Source organism: Festucalex cinctus, chromosome 14 (genome assembly GCF_051991245.1).
Source record: "Festucalex cinctus isolate MCC-2025b chromosome 14, RoL_Fcin_1.0, whole genome shotgun sequence".
NCBI lineage: Eukaryota > Metazoa > Chordata > Actinopteri > Syngnathiformes > Syngnathidae > Festucalex > Festucalex cinctus.
The window spans coordinates 4432234-4455254 of record NC_135424.1 but is presented as its reverse complement, the minus strand read 5'-3'; the positions used below and the strand labels follow the sequence as shown (position 1 = coordinate 4455254).

The following is a 23021-nucleotide window of genomic DNA, read 5'->3' as shown; positions in this document are numbered from 1 at the left end:
ATTGTGAACTAGTATTTTCTGACCTGACGTTTGGAGTGGATTTTTAATAACTGGAGTTCGTCTTCATTTAGTGATTAGATTCTGTTTGGACGGGTTGTCCAGTTTTGAGGATGTTTTAAGGATGCAGAATATTTTCCAGGCACGCACAGACTGCAGCTGCCGCTTCATTTTCCTCATATCACGCTGACAAGTTTGTTTACTTCTTCCAAGTAAGAAGATGATAGAGTTCATTGCATGGGAAAGGGAGTGAGAACAGGCAAAATGATCACGATAAAGTCAGCATTTAGATGCGTTTTGAGGGCATGAATTAATACGAAGGAAATAATAATTGCTTTAGTTTTTTATTTGAGGGCCACATACAGAAAATCAGAAGGACGCAAGGGCCACATCAAGAGAAATTGTGTTTCGTCCTGAAAATTGTACAAATAATTTATTTGTGCTTTTGCATATTTAGAACAACGCTACAACATATAAACCAATTTATTTGTAATATGGCAGTCGGGTTATTATAGTTTCGGAATTTTTTATTTTAGTTTATTTTTTTTTATTTTTTTATTTTTTTTTATTTAGTTAGTTTTAATTAGTTTTCAGGGTGGTTCTGTTAGTTTTTGTATTAGTTTTAGTTCTTTAATAAATGCTTAGTTTTAGTTTAGTTAGTTTCAGTATTAGTTTTTTTTTTTAGTGTGTATTAATTGTGCACAATATTTTAAAAAAACACCATGGGCATTATGGGTCATTATTCCTGTTTATATCAAAATAAATCTACTAAAAATCACATTTCAAATCATCCCCAAAGGCTCATGCATTAAATTAATTCCCAAAGACTAAAACGAAGGACATTTTTAGTTAGTTTTATAAACATAAAATGTAGTTTCAGTTAGTTTTCTTTTTTAAAAAAGCATCTATGTTTTTATTTTATTTCGTTAACGAAATTCTTTTTTGAATTTTAGTTTTAGTGAACTAAAATAACCTTTAATAGCAACTGTGTTTTTCGACACCTTCCCTTCTTACTTTGACCGTCTCCAAACATTTTTGTTTTATTTGATTTGAACTGAGTCAAATGCCATTTTTAGCATATCTCGCGGGCCGCTAAAAAATGGATGGTGGGCCGCAAATGGCCCCCGGGCCGTAGTTTGGACACCACCTGCTTTAGTTGAAACTATTTTCGAGATTCCCTGTTTCACCTACAAGGCCCCTCAATGCAGTTAGTGAGGAATTGCGCAATCCGAGGTGAGGCTCAGCCGCTCTCTGCGGCACTTCCTGTCACACCCCCTTTTATTTGAACAGGAAATATGCTAATTCATCCATTTGGATGAAATCACAGACGTTAAATTTAAAAAGAACATCAATGTAAACAAGAGAACCGAGATTGGAGCCAAAGCGCTACTTTTCTATTTGACAGGGGTTTTGGGCACCATCTTAGCTGTTGAGGCAAGTTTTTCCAGCAAATAACGGATGATAGATACCCACAAAAAAAATCTGTTAGTCGCAAATTGAAACAATTGTTACAGAAAGCGCACAAAAAACACTAATATAAACTAGCGTTTATCTCTGAAGTGACACTTTCCTTTAAGCCATCCATTATATCATCTTCAGATAGATTCATTGAGAAATGAATGTATATTTCTCCTGAAGGGAGAATTTATTGCAGTACGGCATCCATTTTATCCACATCCGGAGGCAGCTGAGCGCATGTTATATAAAGTGCTGTTTTGATTATTTTTGGGCATTTATCACTAATTGCTATCAAGTACTTTCACCTGCATTTGCATTCACTGTGTTTCTACACCCGTCCGACTTGCTTTTTATCATTTTATATTTTTATTATTGATGACTGTATGCTGCCATTTAAATTTCCCAGCTTGGTTCGACAGCATCTGTGGTACCAAATCAAAAATATTTGACCACACCGTAATCCTGAATTATACTCGTATTTTATGTCTTCCCGTTCTCAGGAAATATGGTGAGTAAAGAGGACGGCAAATGCATGGTTGCGTCAGACTCCGATGACTCCGATTCCGACACGTGCCTCGCAGACAACCCCGACGCGCAGCAGGTGAAGAAGAAAAACAAGGCCCTGCAGGTGCGATTTAAGGATATCTGCGAAGCGCAGAATGAGTATCGAGGAAAACACGCTAGATCCATTTCCTGTAAAGTGACACACCGTCAGTACATGACCATGCCTGCCAGGCGATCCATCCCGAACGTGACCAGGAGCACCGGCGTGCAGACGTCGCCGGACCTGACCAAACGATACAAGACTTTCCCCTTTGAGAGGAAAAAGGGACACACGTTTAAACACGCCGCCTTAGTGGAGGACTACAAAGGACAGAACAACGGCTTTTTGAGCGATATCAAAGCAGTCGGAGAGGACGGCCAACCCGTCGGGGTGTCTTCAAAGTGCAAGGGTAAGATCGTGGGGCAGACCAAAGCTTTGCTTCATCACACCGACGACAGCAGCGACACGGAGGATTTGATTTGCGACGCCAACTGCGTGGACGGACCCTCGTGCGCGGACTCGCATTTCTCACAGGAGTCCCGCCTCAGCAATCCTTCCACCAAAAGCGAACCGGAGCAGCAGGATTGCGGGACAAGGACCAAACACAAAGGATTACCCCGAGAAGAAAGCGACGCCGGCGCTTCGTCCAAGCGTCCGCTGGCTACCTCGGAGTTTGCGAAGGGCCGCGGCCCGGTCGCGTGGAATTCCTTGACCCAAGTGGAGTCTTTAGGAAGCCCCTCCAAGGCTTGTAAACGGAAGAAGGGACCGCAGCTGAGCGAGCAGCAGTCGCAGACGCTTCCCCACAGCGGCAAATGTTCGGCGCAGTCGCAAGGACCGTGCCGGACGAGGCACGCGTCGGCGTCCTCCAAACTGCAGCAGACGCCGGGGACGGGCGAGGGCTTTCCCTCGGGAAATACCGGAGCTCCGGGCGTGGGCGGCGGCCAGCAGATAATTCCCTTATCTGACGACAAGGATATCAAAGCACAGCTGCAGGCGATGGAGACGCTGATCAACTCCAGCCAGGAGACCATCAAGGTCCTGCTTGGAGTTATTCAGGAGTTGGAGAAAGGTGAAGCACAGCGAGAGGGGTGAGTGGCGTTGCATACAATAGATATACAGTCAAATTCATGTTTAATGCGTGCCCATCCCTCAAAAATCACCTTTAAAATGCAGCTTTTTTTCTCTGTACCCGTGTATATTACGGTCACCTGATTTGTTGGCATCTTTTATCATACGGACCGACATTTTTTTTTTTTCTCCGAGTGCCAAGGACATTTTAACGAATTGAGTAATTCAGGGCGGCTGAGTCTGAAAATGGCATTCATTTCTTGAGTTGGCGCTAATTTTAGAGAGATTGATATTCTTGACAATTCAGTGATTGATAATTCATTTGACAAGACTTGTTTTTTACAAATAATGCCCAAATTTCTGATTCCCACAAAGGTTTAGCTAAATCGCTCTCCACAGATTTTGATCAATAAAACGAAGTGACGTCGGTGTCAATTTTGCAGGCTTAAGCAGCAATTTGAGTCAGTTGGTTGGTAGCGACGATTTTTTACGTGTTGTTTTTGCCTATTAAACGGCCTTTGAAAAGTAAACTAAGCGGCTAGTTGCTAACGCTGGAGATGCTAACGCAATGAATGCTGGCAACAGACACCGTATGATACAGTGTTAGCATCATTACGTTTTTTTTTTTTTTTAGCATCCTTAATTAGCGGATCGATCTTGATTTCAGGATAATGTTACGTTGTTGACGTTGGCGGCAAAAGTTTGCAAGATACCGCAACTGGTGTGACTCAAAAAACGAGTCAAGTTAGCGGTCACGCCGCGACACGCGGCTGGGAACAACTTCAAAATAAGAGCAAATTTTTCTATATCATCTAGGCATTGATAAACGTCTATAAAAGGCTCCTTTTTTTTTGTATGAATCCGTGTATGTGGGATCATTTTATATAGGAAAAAAAAGCATCTTATCCACAGGATTTTACGGTAGCTAGAATACCAATTGCAAACCACTAGGGAAATTCATTACAATGCAAAATGTGTCCTTGTTTGTACACAGATTCCTCAAGTTTGAAGAAAAATATAATCAGAGAATCATGAATTTACGGTTGAATAGGAAAATTGATAATACGACACTACGTCAACCCAGTTCTGTTATGGCTCCGAAACTACCTTGACTGCCTTGCCCTATCCAATCTGTGCATGTGCTGTTCATACAAAACACCTGGAAAAGAGGCTAACAAATTGCTCGAACAGGCTTTTGATCCATTGCACAAGTACCTACAGTGTGTTTGGGTCACGATCATGTACTCCTCCTGAGTCTTGCCTTTTTCCATTTCCTTTAGCTACACGATTCCGCTTTGATATTGGCAATTTACACCAGGCAATGAACAAATATCCAACATTGGTTTGAAAGGAATAACAATGACTTTTCCAACATTGTGTTAGTGGGATGAAATATAATGACTAAACTGACATGCCAGATTACTTTTTTTTCACACTCAAGTTGGAAGGTAAGTGGATGATGTCTCACATCCATTAGCGGCCATTCACGTCGCCAAGTAAAAGCGGAATAAAGTACACAACAGGCTCCCTTGACAAGCAGCCAGTGTCTCTTGTTGAGTGAAAACATCCAGAATATCCTTCAGGGTTTAATGGTGTGAACCAGCTACTCCTGCGATCACCTTATATAACTCATTTGCTCCCAATAACGTATAAATACGTTTTTTTAATGTTCTAAGTGTCCCAAAGACGTATTTATACGTTTTTTTGTTTTTTTTGTTTTGTTTTTTTATGCTAGAGTATACTGAAGGCTTTGATGCAGCCTCTCAACTGCAAAGAACGGTTGCAGAAATAGTAATTAGTACACAAACGGCCAGCAGGTGGCAGCAGAGTAAACGAGATCAACCAGGGCCATGTAGAAAAAAAGCTCAATTACTTACAATTTCAAATAGATTTGTGAAAACTGATGAAACTTAGCTCTCTTCTAATGCTAATTGCTGCAAAACGGAAACAGATAGAAACATACTTTTTTTTCCTGATGAAAGAAGAGACTTTAATCTTTCTTTTGATAGGTTCCGTGCTTTTATAGCAATAGAACACAAAATTCTGTGGGCCTTGCAAAATCAGTCAAAATCCAGTAAAACAGCCGGGAGTGAACGGGATTGCTTCTGTGAAAATGGCTGCGAGTGAATGAGTTAATTGTGATATAATTGCAAATGTACATGGAATCATCTTGTTTGTAATGTTCTAATCAGGTTTTTACTGCTTTAAATGTCACAATGCACGAATGGGCTTCGTAAAGTCGACGTGCCGAATCAGCCAAGGCGTTCATCATTAGGGTCCATCTCTTAAACCTATAGCAACAAGAGGTAAATTGTATTTAAGCCTAATTCATATTCAGTGTCCAAGCGGGTCTGCTCTCGCGTCTTTCCTTGTTCTTTTGCTTTTTTAAGGCCCAATTAGTGCAGCCTCATAACATCGTGCCTTTCATCTCCCCACACTTGAGCCTGCTGTAGCTGCTCCGCTGCGCTCTTCCATCAGGGTTATTAGAGAGAGGTGAGGTCGCAGGACAGGGAGTCGTACTTTCCACGCGCCTCTCCAACTTTCAAAAAAAAATATGATGTGATATTTTTTGAAGACAGTCCTTTTACCCTAGATACATTTGCGAAAGGTTAGAGTGGTGTGTCGTCAGTCCCGCTAGGATGCATGTGAAACAACACGTGAGGAAGATAGTAACCTTTAACTCACAAGCTTTACCACCAAAATGATGACAAGTGAATATAAAAAAAAAAAAGGTTTTATCATATTGCGCTGCACATGGCTTATCAGAGGTCAGACTTGTAAGTGCTCTCTTGCCAGAAGGAAGCAAAACTAATGATTCTCTTTCCCAAATGTTACGTTATGAAAGCAAGTTTGATGAATCTTCAAGGCAGCGATACAATCTTAGAGTAGAGTAGGAATTTATACAAAAAAAAAGTTTGGCTTCATTAATCATGGTGGCCGGCCGGGAAATGGGAAACATGTTTTTTTTACAGGACTTCAAAACATTGATGGTAGTTGTTTTTGTTGGAGGAATGCATTAAATGTTATTTATTTATATATTTGTTTGTTTTTTAAACAGCGTTTTCAAATAACTTTGTATTTTATGCTTAGTTTTCTTTATTTAATTAGAAAATTGTACAAAAAAATATGACATGATTTCATTGATTTTGACTTTTCTTGTATGGCGGTTTCGAGTGTCGAATGAGATTGGTGGTGCACATCTTTGACTTTTATCAACATTTTTTTTTTTTTTGTTAAAATGTTGAAATGTTACTTAAAACGTTGCCTGTTCAAGAAAAAAAAAAGTAGTACTCCACCTCTGGCCCTAAATCACACTCACTCAGTATGAAGGAGTTGCGCAACAATGTAACATTTCCAGCATGCCCATATTTGGAAGGGATGACGTAGCAGCCAACCCAGCAAGTAAAAACGGAAAATTTGCATCTGTTTGTACCGCAAATTGACAAGACAAGCCTTGACTTTGAGGAAGTATGAGACTTGAGCAGCTGAGAAAATCTAATGGCTCGGTGAGAATATGTAAATAAGCCCGCCAAAATAACACAAATTCACTCTACCAGCTTTTCTCCAATTGGAGGCGCTTGTCTGATGTTACTCCGCCGACACTCGAAAAGAAAATTGCCGCCGCCCGGGCCCTCACCCCATACACAATTAATGGGGTTGATGATGGTGTGCTGCGCTCTGCGAAATGTAGTACGAAAAAGGGGTTTAGAAGAAGCACTATAGAAAAAGGAAGGATGTTGTTGGTGTTATTGTGTTATATGAACTGAGCACCTCTACAATTCGTGGAAACATCCTCGAGCAGTTGAAAACTCCCTGCTCAAAAAGGTTTAAAATGGCAGCAAAGCACTGAATAAAGTGTCACACAACGATAGCCCCTTGACACCAAGATGCCATAACATGGTGGCAAAGCACTACTTTTGTCCAAATGAAATAGCGGAATTTAACTCATTTAACAAATTTTTCATGTTTTTTTTTATTTTTTATTTTTTATTTTTTTTATGCAAGAGCATACCGCGGTCTTTGATGCAGCATCTGACATTAAAGCAATGGTAGTTCTTACAAAAAATAGCTAGCTAGTGGCAGCAGAGTATAAGAAATCAGCCAATTAGCATAGATTTTAAACATAGACGGCCAAAACATCCCTAATGAAAATTAAATTACACTAATAAACTAGCCCCTAGAGGGTGCTAGATCTGCACAAATGGAAATCAACCTGACTTTTTTTTTAACAGATGTGTTGCATTTAAATATTGTGAAAATGACGACGACGATATTGTGGCACTTTTAATATCACGATATCACGACATTGCCTTTATCGTTCCATCCATATTGGATAATATTTGCATGGCAGCACATTGAAGCTGAAATCTGATTGGACAAAAATAAATAAATAAATCAATCATGTGTTTTAAATGTATGTCCGTGCCTGTGTAGTGTTCATGCCAACAGAGGACGCCTTGAAGGCCTTGCCCACGCACCAGCGCATCATCATAATCAAATCCAAAACGTGTGTTAGCACTTGACTGCGATCCTTTCCGCACATTACCTCCGCAGGCGTACACAGGTTAGCAGCGGAATGCTTATTGTAGTGTGCAGCAGGGTGTGCGGACAGCGAAACAGACGAGAGGGCAGGACATCTCCCAGGACGGCTGACGTGGGCAAACAACACAACGTTGGAATGACGCCAGCAGTCGGCTTACAGAATGACTTTCAGAGGAGAAGCGTCGATTTCTCTCTCTCGCTCTGGGTCACAAGTCTGATTTAATAGCAGCCTGGCGCCACGCCGTCGCGCGCATCCCGCCGCCGCGGTGGAAAAGTGATATTTGCATGCGGTAATTATAAATTCAGGTTCACCAGCTTTGATCATCGGAGCAAATCTGCTTCAATTACGACACGGGAGATAACAAGGCAGCTTGCGAGAGTACTTCAGGTGTCGCACCCGGTGAGTTACCGTCGCCTCTTGATGCCGAGCGGGCCGGGATGGACGAACCCGGTGACCTTGAGCGCTATCGGCAGCTGCACTCGGCCCGCTCGCGCTCCTCCGTTGAGGTCACCTCTGGTCGAGGTTCGGCCCCGCCACATATCATCTGGCAGGGGCGAGGGGGCTGTAACGTGACAGCAGGCAATTACACGCGTGCACGAGACGCGACCCACTCCCTTGCAACTGCGGTGGGGGGGGGAGAAAAAAAAAAAGACAAGTTCACAAAGCATACACTCATGTTTTTGGTGGCTTAATGCAGCGCAATACAACTGTCAGGAGGATTGTAACGTTGCCCGTTCTTGCAGCTCTCGCACGACTGTAAGTGGACCCTCGGGGTGATCTTAGCCTACAGAGGAACTAGAATTTATCACGCTGATTGTCTTGCATCTGCGGCAAATTGGGTTGAATAACGACTTGAAAAAACTGGTGCGCAGTAATGTGCTGAATGTAAGAATCTCTGTATTGAACCAAATTCTTTGAGGTGGAATCGTCGTGGCAATTCCGGAATATTGTGTTAGTGGAATATGAGTTAAGCAGCAAAATCCAGCCATTTTTATCCATTTTAGGAGGCAGCCATTTTGCCACTTGCTGTCCACTGAAGATGACATCACAGTTGCTCAGGGCTCAGGCAATGACCAGTCACAGCTCACCTGTTTTCTGAAGCTGAGCTGTGATTGGTCGTTGCTTGAGCCCTGAGCAACTGTGATGTCATCTTCAGTGGACAGCAAAATGGCCGCCCCCCCTGAGATGGATAAAAAACGGCTGGATTTTGTTTCATAACTCCTATTCCACGAATGTAATATTAATCAGAATGTCATGTTAAGACTATTTAAGGTTGACTTCCTCTTTAGAAAAAAAGAGAAAAAGCGCCACTGTAACATTTGGTTTGAACATTCAGTGATACGTTTGTGTACCACAAGAAGGAGCCCAAATGTGTGTATACCACACTTTGAGAATCACCGAGTTTTCGATTTAAAAACAAATAATCAACCACTTTTTTTCTGTTTTTTGATTTTACATTGCCAATTAAGAATTGAAAGAAAAAAAAAACGATACATGGATATGTAAGGACACTCTGATATACTCCATTAAACTTGATTCATTTTGCACTGACTTACCGTCTGTCACCGAGGATGGAAAGGCCAAACATTATCAAACAATGTCACGGAGCACGACAGGTAATTTGATTATGTAAAATCAGCAAGTCTACACACTTGATTAAAGGAAATATGAGCAGACTGCGGGATCAGAACCCCCTCTGATGGGAGTAAACAACACGGATTATCGAAACAACCTGAACAAATTTGGCTGGTGGCCGATAGCCCGCGGCTATTAACGCTCTTTATCTTTTTTTCTTCTTCTTCTTCTTCTTCTTCTTCTTCTTCTGCAGGCTCACCTACCGAACAGGACAAGACACGGCGAACTGTGACACTTGTCGAAACAGCGCATGCATCATTTACAGGTGGGTAGCTACACCGCAGGTGCGTGTCATTAATTCTGCATTTAGTTTCTGTTTTTGCACGCTGATGGCTCAGTTCAGTATGCGAGGGATGCGCGCAGCAAATGTTGCTGCAGAGACGCAAATGCTTTCGAGGAGAATCAATATTTAAATGGAATAGAAGCAATATACTGGGGACTGTAACTGCAATGTTCAGTTATCGACAACAATGTAATCACGCAGGAATGCTGGAATTAGACGGGAACTGGAATGCCAAATAAGGGAATTCCGGTTTCCAAGCCAGTGTTGTATTCCGTATACTGATGCTGGAACAATTAACCACATGTCACGTACGCCTGTTTAGACAGCAAACGATCCGCTTGTTTTCTGTCGCCAAAATTACCTCACTTTTGTTTTGGTTTAATTGAAGGAAATTCCATCTAGTTATTCATTTGTTTCGGGAATATCAATAAATATAGCTGTGTATTACCCACACAGCAATAATAACATTGGCGTTCTGTAAAATTTGACCCAAGAGTTGCTTATACAGGCGGAACAAAAAGGGTCCAAGGATTGACCCTTGAGGTACACCACACATCATGGCCATTTGTAAATAGGTAATCATTTTCATTCCACTGCTATTACATTTGCAATCATTCTTTATAGATTTTTTTGCAGCGCATTTACGTACTGTGATGCCCTTGCATTTGGGAAAGGAGAGCCACAATCACAAATGCACTTTTCAGCCGTTTACAGAATGCCCAGTAAACAGTGGGACACTGACATCAACGCAGATGTTGCAATTAGCTTTTTTTTTTCTTTTTTTTTTTAACTATATATATATATATATATATATATATATATATATATATATATATATATATATATATACATTTTTTATTTATTTTTTCCTATATTGGGTCTGTATTGTATACAGAGTTAACTGTGCCAGCAGTGTTTATTATTAACTGCCAAACAAAACAAAAAAAAAAGTTAACCATTGTAATGTTATTTTTAACCACATTACTATTTCGTCTGTGTAAATATATCATAACCGCCTGGAGGTGATGCACTGTTATGTTGTGCTTGCACAGCGTTCTTTGACATAATGCTTCCAAGCGAAATCAGAAAAACGTGTGGGAAGGGAGGTCCCGAGTCAAGGCATTCAATACAAACATGTTGTTGTTGTTGTTGTTTTTTCATGTAAAACACACAAAAGAAAATTTAAACTATTTGGGCCTTGTGCTACGTGATGGGATACATACCTGTGAAAAGATATTTTAATAGAGGAAAAGGTTAAAGGAATCAACTCAGATTTTTTTTTTTTTTTTTTCTCTCTCCCCCTCGACAAACGCAGCATTTCTCGCTGACCTAGATTGTGGTTTATTTGGAACACAAAAGAGAGAAAAAAAAAAGATCACAGCTCAGCTACAAAGATGAATATTTAGAATTTCATATCACATTCAGGAGGATGACAAAATCATGTTTATTATGTGGGAAAGCCTCTCCGACATACTGTAGAATTGTGGATTTAATTAACACGGACAGACAGTTATTAATACATTTATTGTTCGGAGTGTAGTTTGACATTTTGTAAATGTATGGAGAGGTGCTCTGGTAATTTGCAAAGGTTGCCTAAATATGAGAAATAACCCTCAGTATGATGGATTCAGATAAGGGAAGAATGACTCTTTAAATGTTTAGAATAATATTGCTAGCATCACCAGCATTACTTTTGGACTACAAGTAATGAAGTCTTTATTTTATTTATTTATTTATTTATTTATTTATTTTTTTGTTAAATAAAAATATACTATGGCAGTGTTTCTTAAAAAAAAAATGCTATGAGGGCTTCATTTGTTACATAGATTTCAGGTATATTTACTATTATTATTTTTGTTGGTCATTATGGTGCTTAGAGCGCAAAGTAGTTTTTTGATGTGGTACTTGTATAAAGTTTGAGAAGCCTTATTTTCGGGTAATTGTAAAAGGCTTTGATTGTTGGGAAAGGATCGAAATGTACTTGAATGTCCCTTTAGGGAAATTTGTCTTGGACAAGCAGTGTTCTGTTTTTGTTGTAATCACGATCTCATATAAACAAAACCCATTTGAGCCCAAATCACAAGACAATATACAAGTGGAAAATGACAATATTACAGCGGTAAATTAAAACAAGTCTAAAATGTATATTGAATGAAGGCAAAGTCACGTTCTGAAATTAGATATTAAAAAAAAATGTCCCGTAGTATATTTGAGGTAATGTAAAAATGATTAGCTTGTCGTCTTTTCAGCTGCGTAAACATTAATGAGTCCGGAATATAAATGTAAATTTATACCCAATATAATTGCTAGCAATGGAAACCAAACAAAGAAAATAATGTTTTTGTGTCAAAAGATGAAGTTTTAAATGTTGTGTTTTGGAGCTGTGCCACTTTTTGTTGACGCTTCAGGCAACAACCTTCTCCACAAACCAAGCGCTGCTACCAAAATGTACAAAGCTAATGTTCCCTAGCATCTTGTCATTGCTGGTCAACGTTGAACTGTACCTGCAACAACAACTTGTGCAAAAGCCGAATTCTTTCGGCTCCGTAAGACTCTTTACCAAACATCACTAAAAGAACATACGAGCCTTTTGGGTGTTTTCACGTCCGCGTTCGACTGCGCCGCTGTCGTATGCTTTTTCTCCGTGAGCGTGTTACTGGAGCACTGGGTAAGATTTCTAATGAGGAGAATCTAAGTGTGCAAACTCCGAAGAAACTTAATTGACCAAGTGAACAAATGGCGCCGAGTGCCACTAAACCACAAGATGCCTCGTGGCGATAAAAGCACAATGAAGTTGCGCTGCATTAGCCAAATGCTAATCAAGTGGGAGATCATCATTTCATATGCGGCGTGTATCATTAAATAGTTGCCGATTTCAGCTGGTCCAACTGTTTTTTTTTGTTGTTTTTTTTAAGAGTCATTGAACAGAGCTGGCAACTCAGGCCATCTGCCGCTACTCTCTCCATCTCTGCCAAAACATGATGAGACACTTTGAAATCTCCAAACAGTTTAGTGCTCTTCAGCACAAACCTTTCAAGGCTGACTGATGCTGATGGGCCCATTTGAAGCAAAGGGTCGCTTTTCATCTTTTCCCTTGATTCAACGAATATCCTGGATGCCCGCTCTTCTAAAAGCTCACAAGTAGCCCCTTTTTTTTTTTTTTTACACTCTTTGCCGTTCCGTATAATAAGCACCCAAGCGGAATGGGCGGACGGCTATGCAATTTTCCGCTTTAGTTGGTAGTATCGGAGCCATAGTAAAGGTTGGGCGGTGTCAGTAGCCCCTTACACATTAACCAAGACTTTTTACTTGCCTGCTGTAAGGCAGTAGTTCTCAAACTGGGATCTATGAGCCACAGTTGGGGGGTTTGCTAAATAATTAGCAATAAATTATCTTGTAGCCTACCATATCAAATGGTATTTGACGCAGTAGGTTTGAACCAATTAGTTGACCAGTCAAGGAGCCGACTGTACCGCTCCGCATCAACGTTGAGGTTGACTAATCGCAAGTTGTTATCGTGTCTTCCAATTGGCCCACTTACAGAAAACTTTCAACTCGCCCATCCTCTGTTTTCGCAGGACTATATCGCTCTGTGGAGCAGTGAAATGTCGGGCCGACCAGGCGACGCAGTCTTCAAACATTCTTCGAAAATAGTCTGGTTGTGGAAAAGCATTGCGGTTAGCCTTGCTAGTTGGCTATTCTGATCGTTCCTTTCTTGTAAAGTCACCATTATTACACTACCCGTGTCTTCTGTTCCCAGCCATGTTGTTTGTGGAAACAGTGCCCATCAGCTTTCTTAATAACTCATTCAGTGCCATTGACGGTTATAGAAGTCAAAGTTCCATTTTAACTAGGCTGGCAGTGTATAAATTTGAGATATACTGTAATGTATTCAATTCAACATCTCCCTGGACCCAAAAAGTTCGAGATTCTACTGTAAAGTGCCAAAGTGAGATGAAGGGATTGAAGTGGGCCGGCACATTTTTTTTGCCTTCTGCGATGTAATATTCATCGGCAAAACACTGCCAGTGTGTAAGGTGAATACTAAGTCCACTCCCTGTCCAGGCCCCTTTGTTATCATTGTAGCAGTTATCATGGTCTCTCTGACATCATCGTTATCTAATTATATCATTCCGCTGGGTTGTGACGCCCGCGTGGACGCCCGCTTCAGACATAGCAATGTCCTGCTTCGGTGCGTTCTGTTTGAAAGGGACAGGAGAATAAATCCCTGCTCTATTGTTACGCCTCTGATTTCACCAGGAATGCAGCGTGAAACAGCTTGTGTGCAAGGAGGCAATGTCGGAAAGGCAGAACAGAGGCGTGAAGTTTGACAACCCGGCACTTACTTCTCCCACCTTGTTATGTTGAAAGCAATTTTATACATCACACCAGACGGCAAACGCTGGTGTTACCTTGTATCAAATTGTCAGATGACAGGATGACACTGATAGCGTTGCGGTACACAGGACTGATCGAGTCCCGTTCATAGGCGTGAAGGTGAATGGTTGTCTCTCTGTTGGTGACCAACCCAGGGTACAAGGGGTTCCTGGTAGAAACAAACTAATGCTGGGATTACACCTAACGATTTTCACCGTCTCAGACTACACACTGAAAGTATTAACTCATTCACTCGCCGCCATTTTCACAGAAGCAATCCCGTTCGCTCCCGGCTGTTTTACTGGATTTTGACTGATTTTGCAAGCCCCACAGAATATTGTGTTCAATTGCTATAAAAGCATGGAACCTATCAAAAGAAAGATTAAAGTCTGTTCTTTCATCAGGAAAAAAAAAAGTATGTTTCTATCTGTTTCCGTTTTGCAGCAATTAGCATTAGAAGAGAGCTAAGTTTCATCAGTTTTCACAAATCTATTCAAAATTGTAAGTAATTGAGCTTTTTTCTACATGGCCCTGGTTGATCTCCTTTGCTCTGCTGCCACCTGATGGCCGTTTGTGTAATAACTACCATTTCTGCAACCGTTCTTTGCAGTTGAGAGGCTGCATCAAAGCCTTCTGTATGCTCTAGCATAAAAAAAACAAAATAACGTATAAATACGTCTTTGGGACACTTAGAACATAAAAAAAAAAAACGTATTTACACATTATTGGTAGCAAATGAGTTAAGGACATTTGAGGGTTTTACAGCATGCTCCCGTCATCGTTTAATGTAAGGTGGGACTCCGTTTTAGATCAGTCTTCGCCTTATAATATCAAACATGATTGACATTAAGTCATTCAGTTTCGCGTAACACAAGCAACAACCAATAGATGAGATCTAACGAGGGTGGCATGGACGAAGGGGAAACACCGGCAAAACCGTGTCTGCTTCGAAGAACGTGGACCGTCCAGAACGCGGAGCGAATGGTAGAGGTGTGGTCAAACAGCCCAGCCTGTTGTTCGTTGTCGCCAAAAGCTTCTGCTTCTCCATTTTGTAGGCTTCTACCAAGACCATAATGGTTAAACAAAGAAAAAGCCTAAACAAATCTAGTTGTAGCCTTGTAAATACTGATCCTGCAAAATTCACTCTTTGTAAAATCTCAGTCGGATACTAGGCTATGATTAAAAACTCGAATTTGTCGTCATCCGTAAGCAGGAGTGAGATGATTGTTTTCTAAGGGTCTTTTCCGAATCTTCTCAAAATCTTCTGACGTACAGGTAGCATACATAACATATGGACGTAACCAAATAAGGACCAAGCCTATACTATACAAGTCAAGAGTAAAATGTAACGATGAAAGAAACCGAATCTAAACTCCACAAGTAGAGAGAATAACAGGACCAAGATGAAAACTACTTACATGAGCAAGCACCAACAGGGAAAGAAAAATGATGCTTACGAATGATACAGGGGAGCACACGATGAGCAAAAACATAACGTAAGCAAGTGTGGCAAGTAGGCAATAGTCCGGCCTCGATCAACTGTTTCCCGTGTGCTTAAAAATCTGGTTATCCACACTACCCAGGTAACTGGAACCAAAAAAAAGTACACCAAACAGACAAACAAAAGGATCATGACAATGTCACGACCTCGAAACGTATCATCCTAAACCAAGCACCTTCTGTACATTCTGCGTTTTGTCCACAATCCACTATGATCGGCCAGCTTTTCTATGACCCTTAACAGGATAAGCGCTTCAAAATGGTGGATTGGATGCTATGTTGCCGTGTCAACGCAATCTCCTGCGTTAACGCCTTCTGTTTTAAAGGCAAAGTCACATCAATAAATCCGGCGTCTTCTGTTGCAACTCCGATACGGCTATTTTGCAGTATCTCCTTGTGAGAACCGACTTGCAAGGCGGCAGCCGGTGGAAGAGAACGCGCTGTGACTGACGTACATTTAAAATAGCAGGCGGCGGCCAGTGTGGGGGGAAAATCAATTATTGCTCAAAGTCGGACGGGCGGGAACCGCATGTTGCAGCCATACCACAGATTAGAATCCCCCGAGATGTATCCCTTTAATTTCAGAGCACTACAACTTCTCGAGTGCGCGTCCGATAAAATCAGGAACCCGGCAGCTGCCGAGCTAAGGTGCTCAATCAGAGTCACTGGGTCTAATCCGGACCTCGGCTCTCGCCTTGCCTGACACCCGCCCCCGCACCCCGTCACCTCCCTTATGCCGCTAACTATCATAAATCACCGCAACAAATGGGGGTGCATATTTGGCAAAACAAAAGAAGGGAGAAAGACTCAACATGTGGATGATGAATCAGGGAAAATAACCGTATGTTGTAATTTTTACATCGAACCGGGAGAGAAATGAAAGAAAAGGTCATTCCACGCACATTTTTCACTTTCCTCTCCTGATATTGAGACACTTCTGTTATTTGTCTGCTGCCTCTGTCAATACAATGGAGGTGAGCAGAAACTCATTTCTGCTTCACAGCAGTTTCAGTGGAAATTGGAGTTGTTGAGACTTTTACCACCCGATGTTCTCAATATTCACTTTACTAAGTGCATATTACACAACAGTTAGTTCCGACAAAGCAGTTTGATTGAACAAGAGTCATTCAATGACTAATGTTTCACCGTACAACAGCAGTGCGACTTTAAATTCTACCGCAAGCTTAAAAACTTAGATTGTAAAGATGGACATATTTCCAGAAATAGCATTTGATTCAAAGTATGAGTGATTGTCAGATGAGGATGAAGGCAAGGTGAGAAGTGTTTGTGTGATTTAATGACACGTTAAGTTTAGGTGTCGAACCGGGAACAGATACACGCTAACGAAGCTAACAAATGCGCAGTTGTCACGTCACTCGGCTTCATTTTGCATTTCCGGACTACTTTGTGTAACTTCTCCGCAGGGTGGAGTGCCCACTTACCAACCTGATGCATAAAAGTAAAACGGCTTCATCTGCTTCAGTTTATTGTCACTGTTGGCTTTGGCTAGTTAGCATGTCATGCTATTGGCTAACAATTAAGAGACTAAACAAACCTAAACAAACCTTTTTTTTTCTTCTGCTGATTAACGCTCTAAAAGAAAACGTTTGAAATGTGGGAGTTTTGTTTTCAGTAGTTTATGGAATAAAACAAACATAAAATTGTTTTACTCCAGCATGTATATGTAAATAGCAAAATCAAAGGAACTGATTATTTTACAGTGGTCTCATTTTTCCCAGAGCTGTATATATTTAAAAATAAATAAATAGATAAGCGTGTCTATGTGTCACTGAGTCAAAAACAATAAACTGAAGACGAAAATAGTAAAAAAAAAAAAAAAAAAAAAATCCGGTTGTGAAGTCCTCGCATTTCCTGTAGGTCTACATTTTTTTTCCCATTTGTATTTTTAAATTATATTTGCGGGTATTCAGGGATTTAAACCATTATTATAGGCTATTCTAAAAAAAAAAAAATGAAGAGGGCGTCAGTTATTTGTAGAGTTTCAATATTCATTTGGGGATTTGGTATACTTGCATACCGCTGTAAGTTTCTGTGTCATATTGTATATTTTGAGCACAATAACGTTAGAGGCGATATGGAAGTACGCATGGCCCACTTGTTCTTAAAGCACATTTACGACTTTATGAGCGGCCTGCTGCTGGGTTCGCTGCACCTTGCTTGATTACATCATTACAGGTATCATCTGCTATCACGCTGTTGAATTAAATACAAAAACAAGCAAACGAAAAAAAAACGGCAGTTGTATAAAAAAAAGTACACGGTGTAGTTTTTTTCAAATGGGAACAGACAATAAGTTTGAAGAAATGAAATGCGGCCGCTGTGTCGTGTGATGAGAGCGAGGAGCTCATTAGCTCCGGTGTTCCCACGTTGAGGCGGCGGAGCAGAGGCTGTTTTGGTGAACAATTGTTAAGATTTGTGCATCCTGTTTTGTTCTCATTAATGAGATTGGCTTTTTTTTCCTGTGTGTTTGCGAAGTACGGAGCATGTAATAGACGCCGTCGGCTTGCAATTTACATGACAAAGGCAGCCTTTCTGCATAACATTTACATAACCTGTGGGGAATTTTGGTTGTTGTTGTTTTTTGTTTTTTTTTATGCTTCAAACTGTCATAAGAGGAAATAGCGTCCGCTCTGGCGATTTAATCCACTGCGTACCACTCCGCAGTTGGGACGGAACCACTCATCTTGTCAAGCCAAGGACTTTCAAGTGTGAAATGACCAAAGGGGAAGTCAGCGGTGGAGGTATGACTTTACGATGAATTCCGCTGAAGCAGGGAAAAACATCTTTTGATTAAAAAAAACAACAACAAACAAACACAAAAAGTGTTTAGCGTAATACAAACAGTTTGCCGCCTAGCTAAACAAATGATTAATCTCCCTTTCTGAGTGCCCTAAAAAAGCTCCAGCTGGTGTGTGAAGGTTCTCTTACTGTAGTTAGTGCCTATGTTTGCTCAAACACCTGCGCCCCCCCAAACCACCTGCAGTAAACAGCGTTGTCTGCCCGGGCATTTGTCCACAGTATCCACTAACTGCCGTGATCAGCCAAGTAATGAATTGCTTAATAATTACTGGGGCTATTTGGTGGTGCTCCATACTGATGTGCTGCCTGTTCACACAGTGATAGTAAAAGACACTGTACATAAAGAAAAACAGAGCGATGGTCTGACTTTCGTTAATTAGGGATGGACAATGTAATCAGCTGGATGGAAAAAACAAAATAAATAAATTTTCTATACTCGCATGGGAGCTGCTTGAAAGGCAGACTAAGCTTTGTGTTTATTTCTGCTTGAGGCCAAAGCTGCGTTACGTCAAATTATTGCTTTGGAATCATCTTTGTTGCCGAGGAACTGTGATGACATGAGTTGAGGAGTTTCATATAGTGCTTTGGCACTATGTTGTGGCAAAGTAAAGCTTTTGGGGGATGTCGATTACTCTTAGATTTTCGGTCCCTATGCTAATGTATTTATAGCTTCTGTGAGTGTAGCTGGCTAACATGCTAAGCTAAGCACGTATGCTTATTGCTGATAAATTAATCGTCCTTGATCATATCGTAAATATTTTGATGACCGTGAGGTTCATCATATGCTAAAACTCTTCCAGGCTACAAAAGTATTACCAAGCTATCCATATAATTCTATTGGACCTTTTGGACGTATTAGGGCCACGTCCATTTTTTATTTTTATTTTTTTTTAAAGAGGGCAGGGTCAATATGACCGCGCGGCTGTTTGTGTCGGCAGAAAGGAAACGCATATGTCACACTACACAAGTCACAGTTTTCAAAATGTCTACGGAGGAAGCACTCCTTAAAATGTACTTTTGGGTCGGGTTTTCAAACAAGGAGTTATTAATTGCTTGATCAGACAATATCATAGTTGCCAGTTTATAAAGTGGCAAATTTGCCACCTTTTTCTCGTCATATTAAAAAGTGGCAAATTTGCCACCTTATATATTGCCCCAACCCCTAAAAAAATATATATATATATATATATATTTGTACATGGCCCTAATACGCCGTCGTAGACTTTTGTTCTTAACTGACATTTATCTCCGAGCTGAGAACAGTCCCCAGGATTCATGAGGCCACTGTGATTGTTGCGTATCTGTCAGCAGGCTAATTGCACTGCCCATCACAGTATTTAGCCCATCAGGCCCGGGGTAAAGCCCGAGCGTGCATCTGCCTGCCAACGAGGTTGACCTTGATGCATCAGATGTCATCTCTTTTGGCTGCGTGTCTTCTTTAATCCAGTTAGCCTTTTTAATATTGCTTCAAGCGTTGTAAATGAGCGCAAGGGGCCCCAACAGCCCCAAAACGGCTTCATTTTTTATTTTTTTTTCCTCGCAGGTAATGCTGAAGGCTGTCATGTTAGCAGGCAAATTGCCCGAGATTCATTATTTCATATTCCTGCTATGACAGTCTTGAAATATATGGCGCATAGTCCTGGAATAAATACATTAACGGAACCCAGCAAATCAATAGCAATACGGCGAAAGAAAACGCGGTCTAATGGTGGATTTATTCCACGCCGGAATACGGGCAGTTAATCACGGCCTGCTTGGCCTCTGCCTGCTTGCATTTGGTTGGGAATTAAGCTGCACACTTCTCCCGGGCCAGGCAGATTTAATCGGCCAGAGAGTTCAACTCCGGTGCCGCTACAGAAACATCACACAATGACCAGCCCGGGATTAGACTGACGGACGGATGTGGGCGTCCGATGTCGGGTGAAGCCGCGCACAAACAAGCACTAATGTTTTTTTTTTTTTTTTTTTTTTTTTTTTAAATGGAACTATAATCTAGGCAGGGGGGAAGCCCTTTGACTGCATGCGTGCAAAATGCCGACTGGAGGAATTTCGGGGATTGTGTGTCACAAGAGATATGTGCTTCCCTTCCCAGCTTCCATCTGGATCAGCAACTTATTAACATAAAGAACAAGCCAGAAAACACAAAGTGATGCATGTGACAGCTGCATAAAAGACGAGTCGCGAAAGTTTGGAGCTGCCGGAATGAAGTTGCATCTTGACTGACATCCTATTAAGACTGGAAAACTACTTCTGCCTTACTGTGTACTGGATAATAAGGCAGTGGGGATTTTACATGAGCTAAAACGCTAGAAGGGCAGTGCTTGTTTTAGGATAGTATAGTGAAAAATATATTTCTATAGTTCTTTTTTTTTTTTTTTTAATTAAATCATAGTAATAATAATAATGTTCTTAATTTGAGCCAGGAAATGCCAGTCTTCCGCCCAAAATTATGCCCAGCAAAAATCACCTTAGGTACACTATAGCTAAACGCACCATTTCTTCTGAGCATTTTCATGCCAACTCTTCTTTCTGTATGGGTCAGTAGAGCCAATAAAACGGCATATAGCGAGTGTCTTATCCCACAAATTGTACCTAGCAATAATAAATGACCGCATCATTAGTGCTACCTAGCTATAATTCACTTTCTTCTGAGCGTGTTCATACTGTCTCGCTGTCCCTTATCTGCTGGATCGCCGACGTCACAAGCTTAGCTCCCGCGGCGCCTCCCTGGGGTCAAACATCCCATAAGAAATGAATGTAGAGAGCTTGATTTTCGGCTGACGTTTTCGTTAAAAAGGTGGGAAATATGTCAAGTGTCACAAAAAACATCCCAGATAGGACACTACATTACTGTGAATCATTGAAACCAGTCGTTTGTAGCCGCTAGCTACACGAAAATGGAGTTTGTTGGAGGGAAAAGTGGAAGTGGAAGCTTAAGGTATGTTGTTTTTGGTTGAAACAGTGCGTCGATCACTACTTTTAATGGTGTAAATTGTCATTTATTAAATGGTTTGTGTCCAGATATACTCATCTTGCTGTATATCGAAGTATTCAAACTATCTTAGCTTGCTAGCTGCTAACAAACAGACCGCATGTTTACTAAACATTCCTTGGGCAGAAATCAAGCCCGAGTTAAAGTGTTAATTGTGATAATGGTGTTAAATCCTTAACTTTTTGTTGAAAATTACTTGAATACTTATGCAAAAAAAGTATGAATGATTATTCCACTAAAGATAATATGGCACATTCATCACGTCTGTCAGAGGTTAATGTTATGACCAACTGTATATGAAAAAGAGAAAAACTAGCTGTTATAAAATGCTGATTTATCAACTGTTTGACCTGTTTTCTAGCTCACACTGATTGTTTTGTAATTCACTCGCATGGACACACTGACCCCCCACCACTAGGGGGCTCACTTCAACGTGACGTCACACTGGAAGGGTCTATTGTGCCCTCGAGACCACATCAGGCATGCTAACAAGCTAAAAGTTCCTGCCAAGGCCGCCTGAAGTAGAGCTAAGGAAACATCACTGTTTATTGTGAATTCTGCCTAGCAACAAGTGAGGATATCAGGAATGACCTTAAACTGGCAATAGTTACATTTCTGGGCAGTGGAGTATTCTGCCCCACTTTGCCAAATAAATGGAGGGAGGGAAAAACATAATGTAGGCCAGATTTTCTACCTAGCAACAAGTGATCGCGTCAGGAATGCTAACTTGCTAAATTATGCGGCTTCCTGTCATCTGTCCCAGTCCTTTCTCTGCCGTGTGGGACATATAAACAACAATTTGTTGAATAACTACTTTTGAAAAAAGAATTTGAGTTTGTTCTGGCATCAAAAAAAAAAAAAAAAATGCCACCAAATGCAGCATTCACATTTTTGTGACAGTTGACAACGAAAGCAGTCGGAGAAGAGTTTCAGTAATTCTTCATCTAATCCCATTCACGGTCCGCTCTTGTTGCAGCGTGGAGCTGGACTTCAAGCTGCAGGAGGACAAGCTGCAGCCGCTGATGAAGAGACTTTGCCCCCAGGACAGCCAACAATGTCCCGCCCTGCCTTACTCCAACGAAGTCTTCACATCCACTCCCAAGCGCAAATCCAAGTCTGACTCTAAGAAGCACGCCCGCTGGAAACTGTGGTTCCTTTGAACGCAACATGAATGCATTGGAAACGGCCTTTTATTGGGCGCGCTAATACCCCGTGCTCGTCTCAAAATGGATGAAAGAATATTCCGGAGGAGGAATCAAGCCAAGAGGATGGATAACACAGTACAGTAGAGAACCGTTCGTTTTTGGGGTTCTGAGCTGGGACTGCACGTCAAGTCAGCGGGGAGAAAACAACACAAAACAAAACAAAAAAATATATATTTCAAACTCTGCCAAACCTTTTTCTGGCATGTTAGTTGGAGAGGACGGATGAACACCTGCAAATCTAGGTGAGTCTTGGAATATTTTTTATTATTTTTTTTTGCTATGACTAAAATTGCACATAAAGTTGTGAGATGGTGGTCAAATTTTTTTGGGGATTTCAAGTCAAATTATTCCATGCAAAGTCATATAAATTATAATTCAACATCCTTCACATTACAGTTCTCAGTTGTCATACAAGTCTAAAAAAGTGTTTATACCGATACCACTAGTTTTGCTAATTAACATTTCACTTATAATGACGACAAAAATAAAATAAAAAAATGAACACAGATCTTTTATAGCGCCAACTACTGCTGAGGAGGACTTGATGGCACATTTTTGAATGATAACGTCAGGTTTTTTTTTTTCTTTTGCCTTACATA

At 40.9% G+C, this 23021-nt stretch overlaps 1 protein-coding gene across 2 annotated transcripts in view; it reads left to right on the top strand.

The window, feature by feature from the left end:
* insyn2ab (inhibitory synaptic factor 2Ab) overlaps positions 1 to 23021 on the top strand; it is a 42619-nt gene that overhangs the window by 8391 nt on the left and 11207 nt on the right. For both annotated transcript variants that reach the window (XM_077495232.1, XM_077495231.1), the window contains exons 3-5: positions 1956 to 3087; positions 9439 to 9510; positions 22194 to 22664. In XM_077495232.1, the coding sequence (XP_077351358.1) occupies positions 1961 to 3087; positions 9439 to 9510; positions 22194 to 22377 (1383 nt within the window). In that variant the 5' untranslated portion in view covers positions 1956 to 1960 and the 3' untranslated portion in view covers positions 22378 to 22664. The remainder of the gene's footprint in view (positions 1 to 1955; positions 3088 to 9438; positions 9511 to 22193; positions 22665 to 23021) is intronic.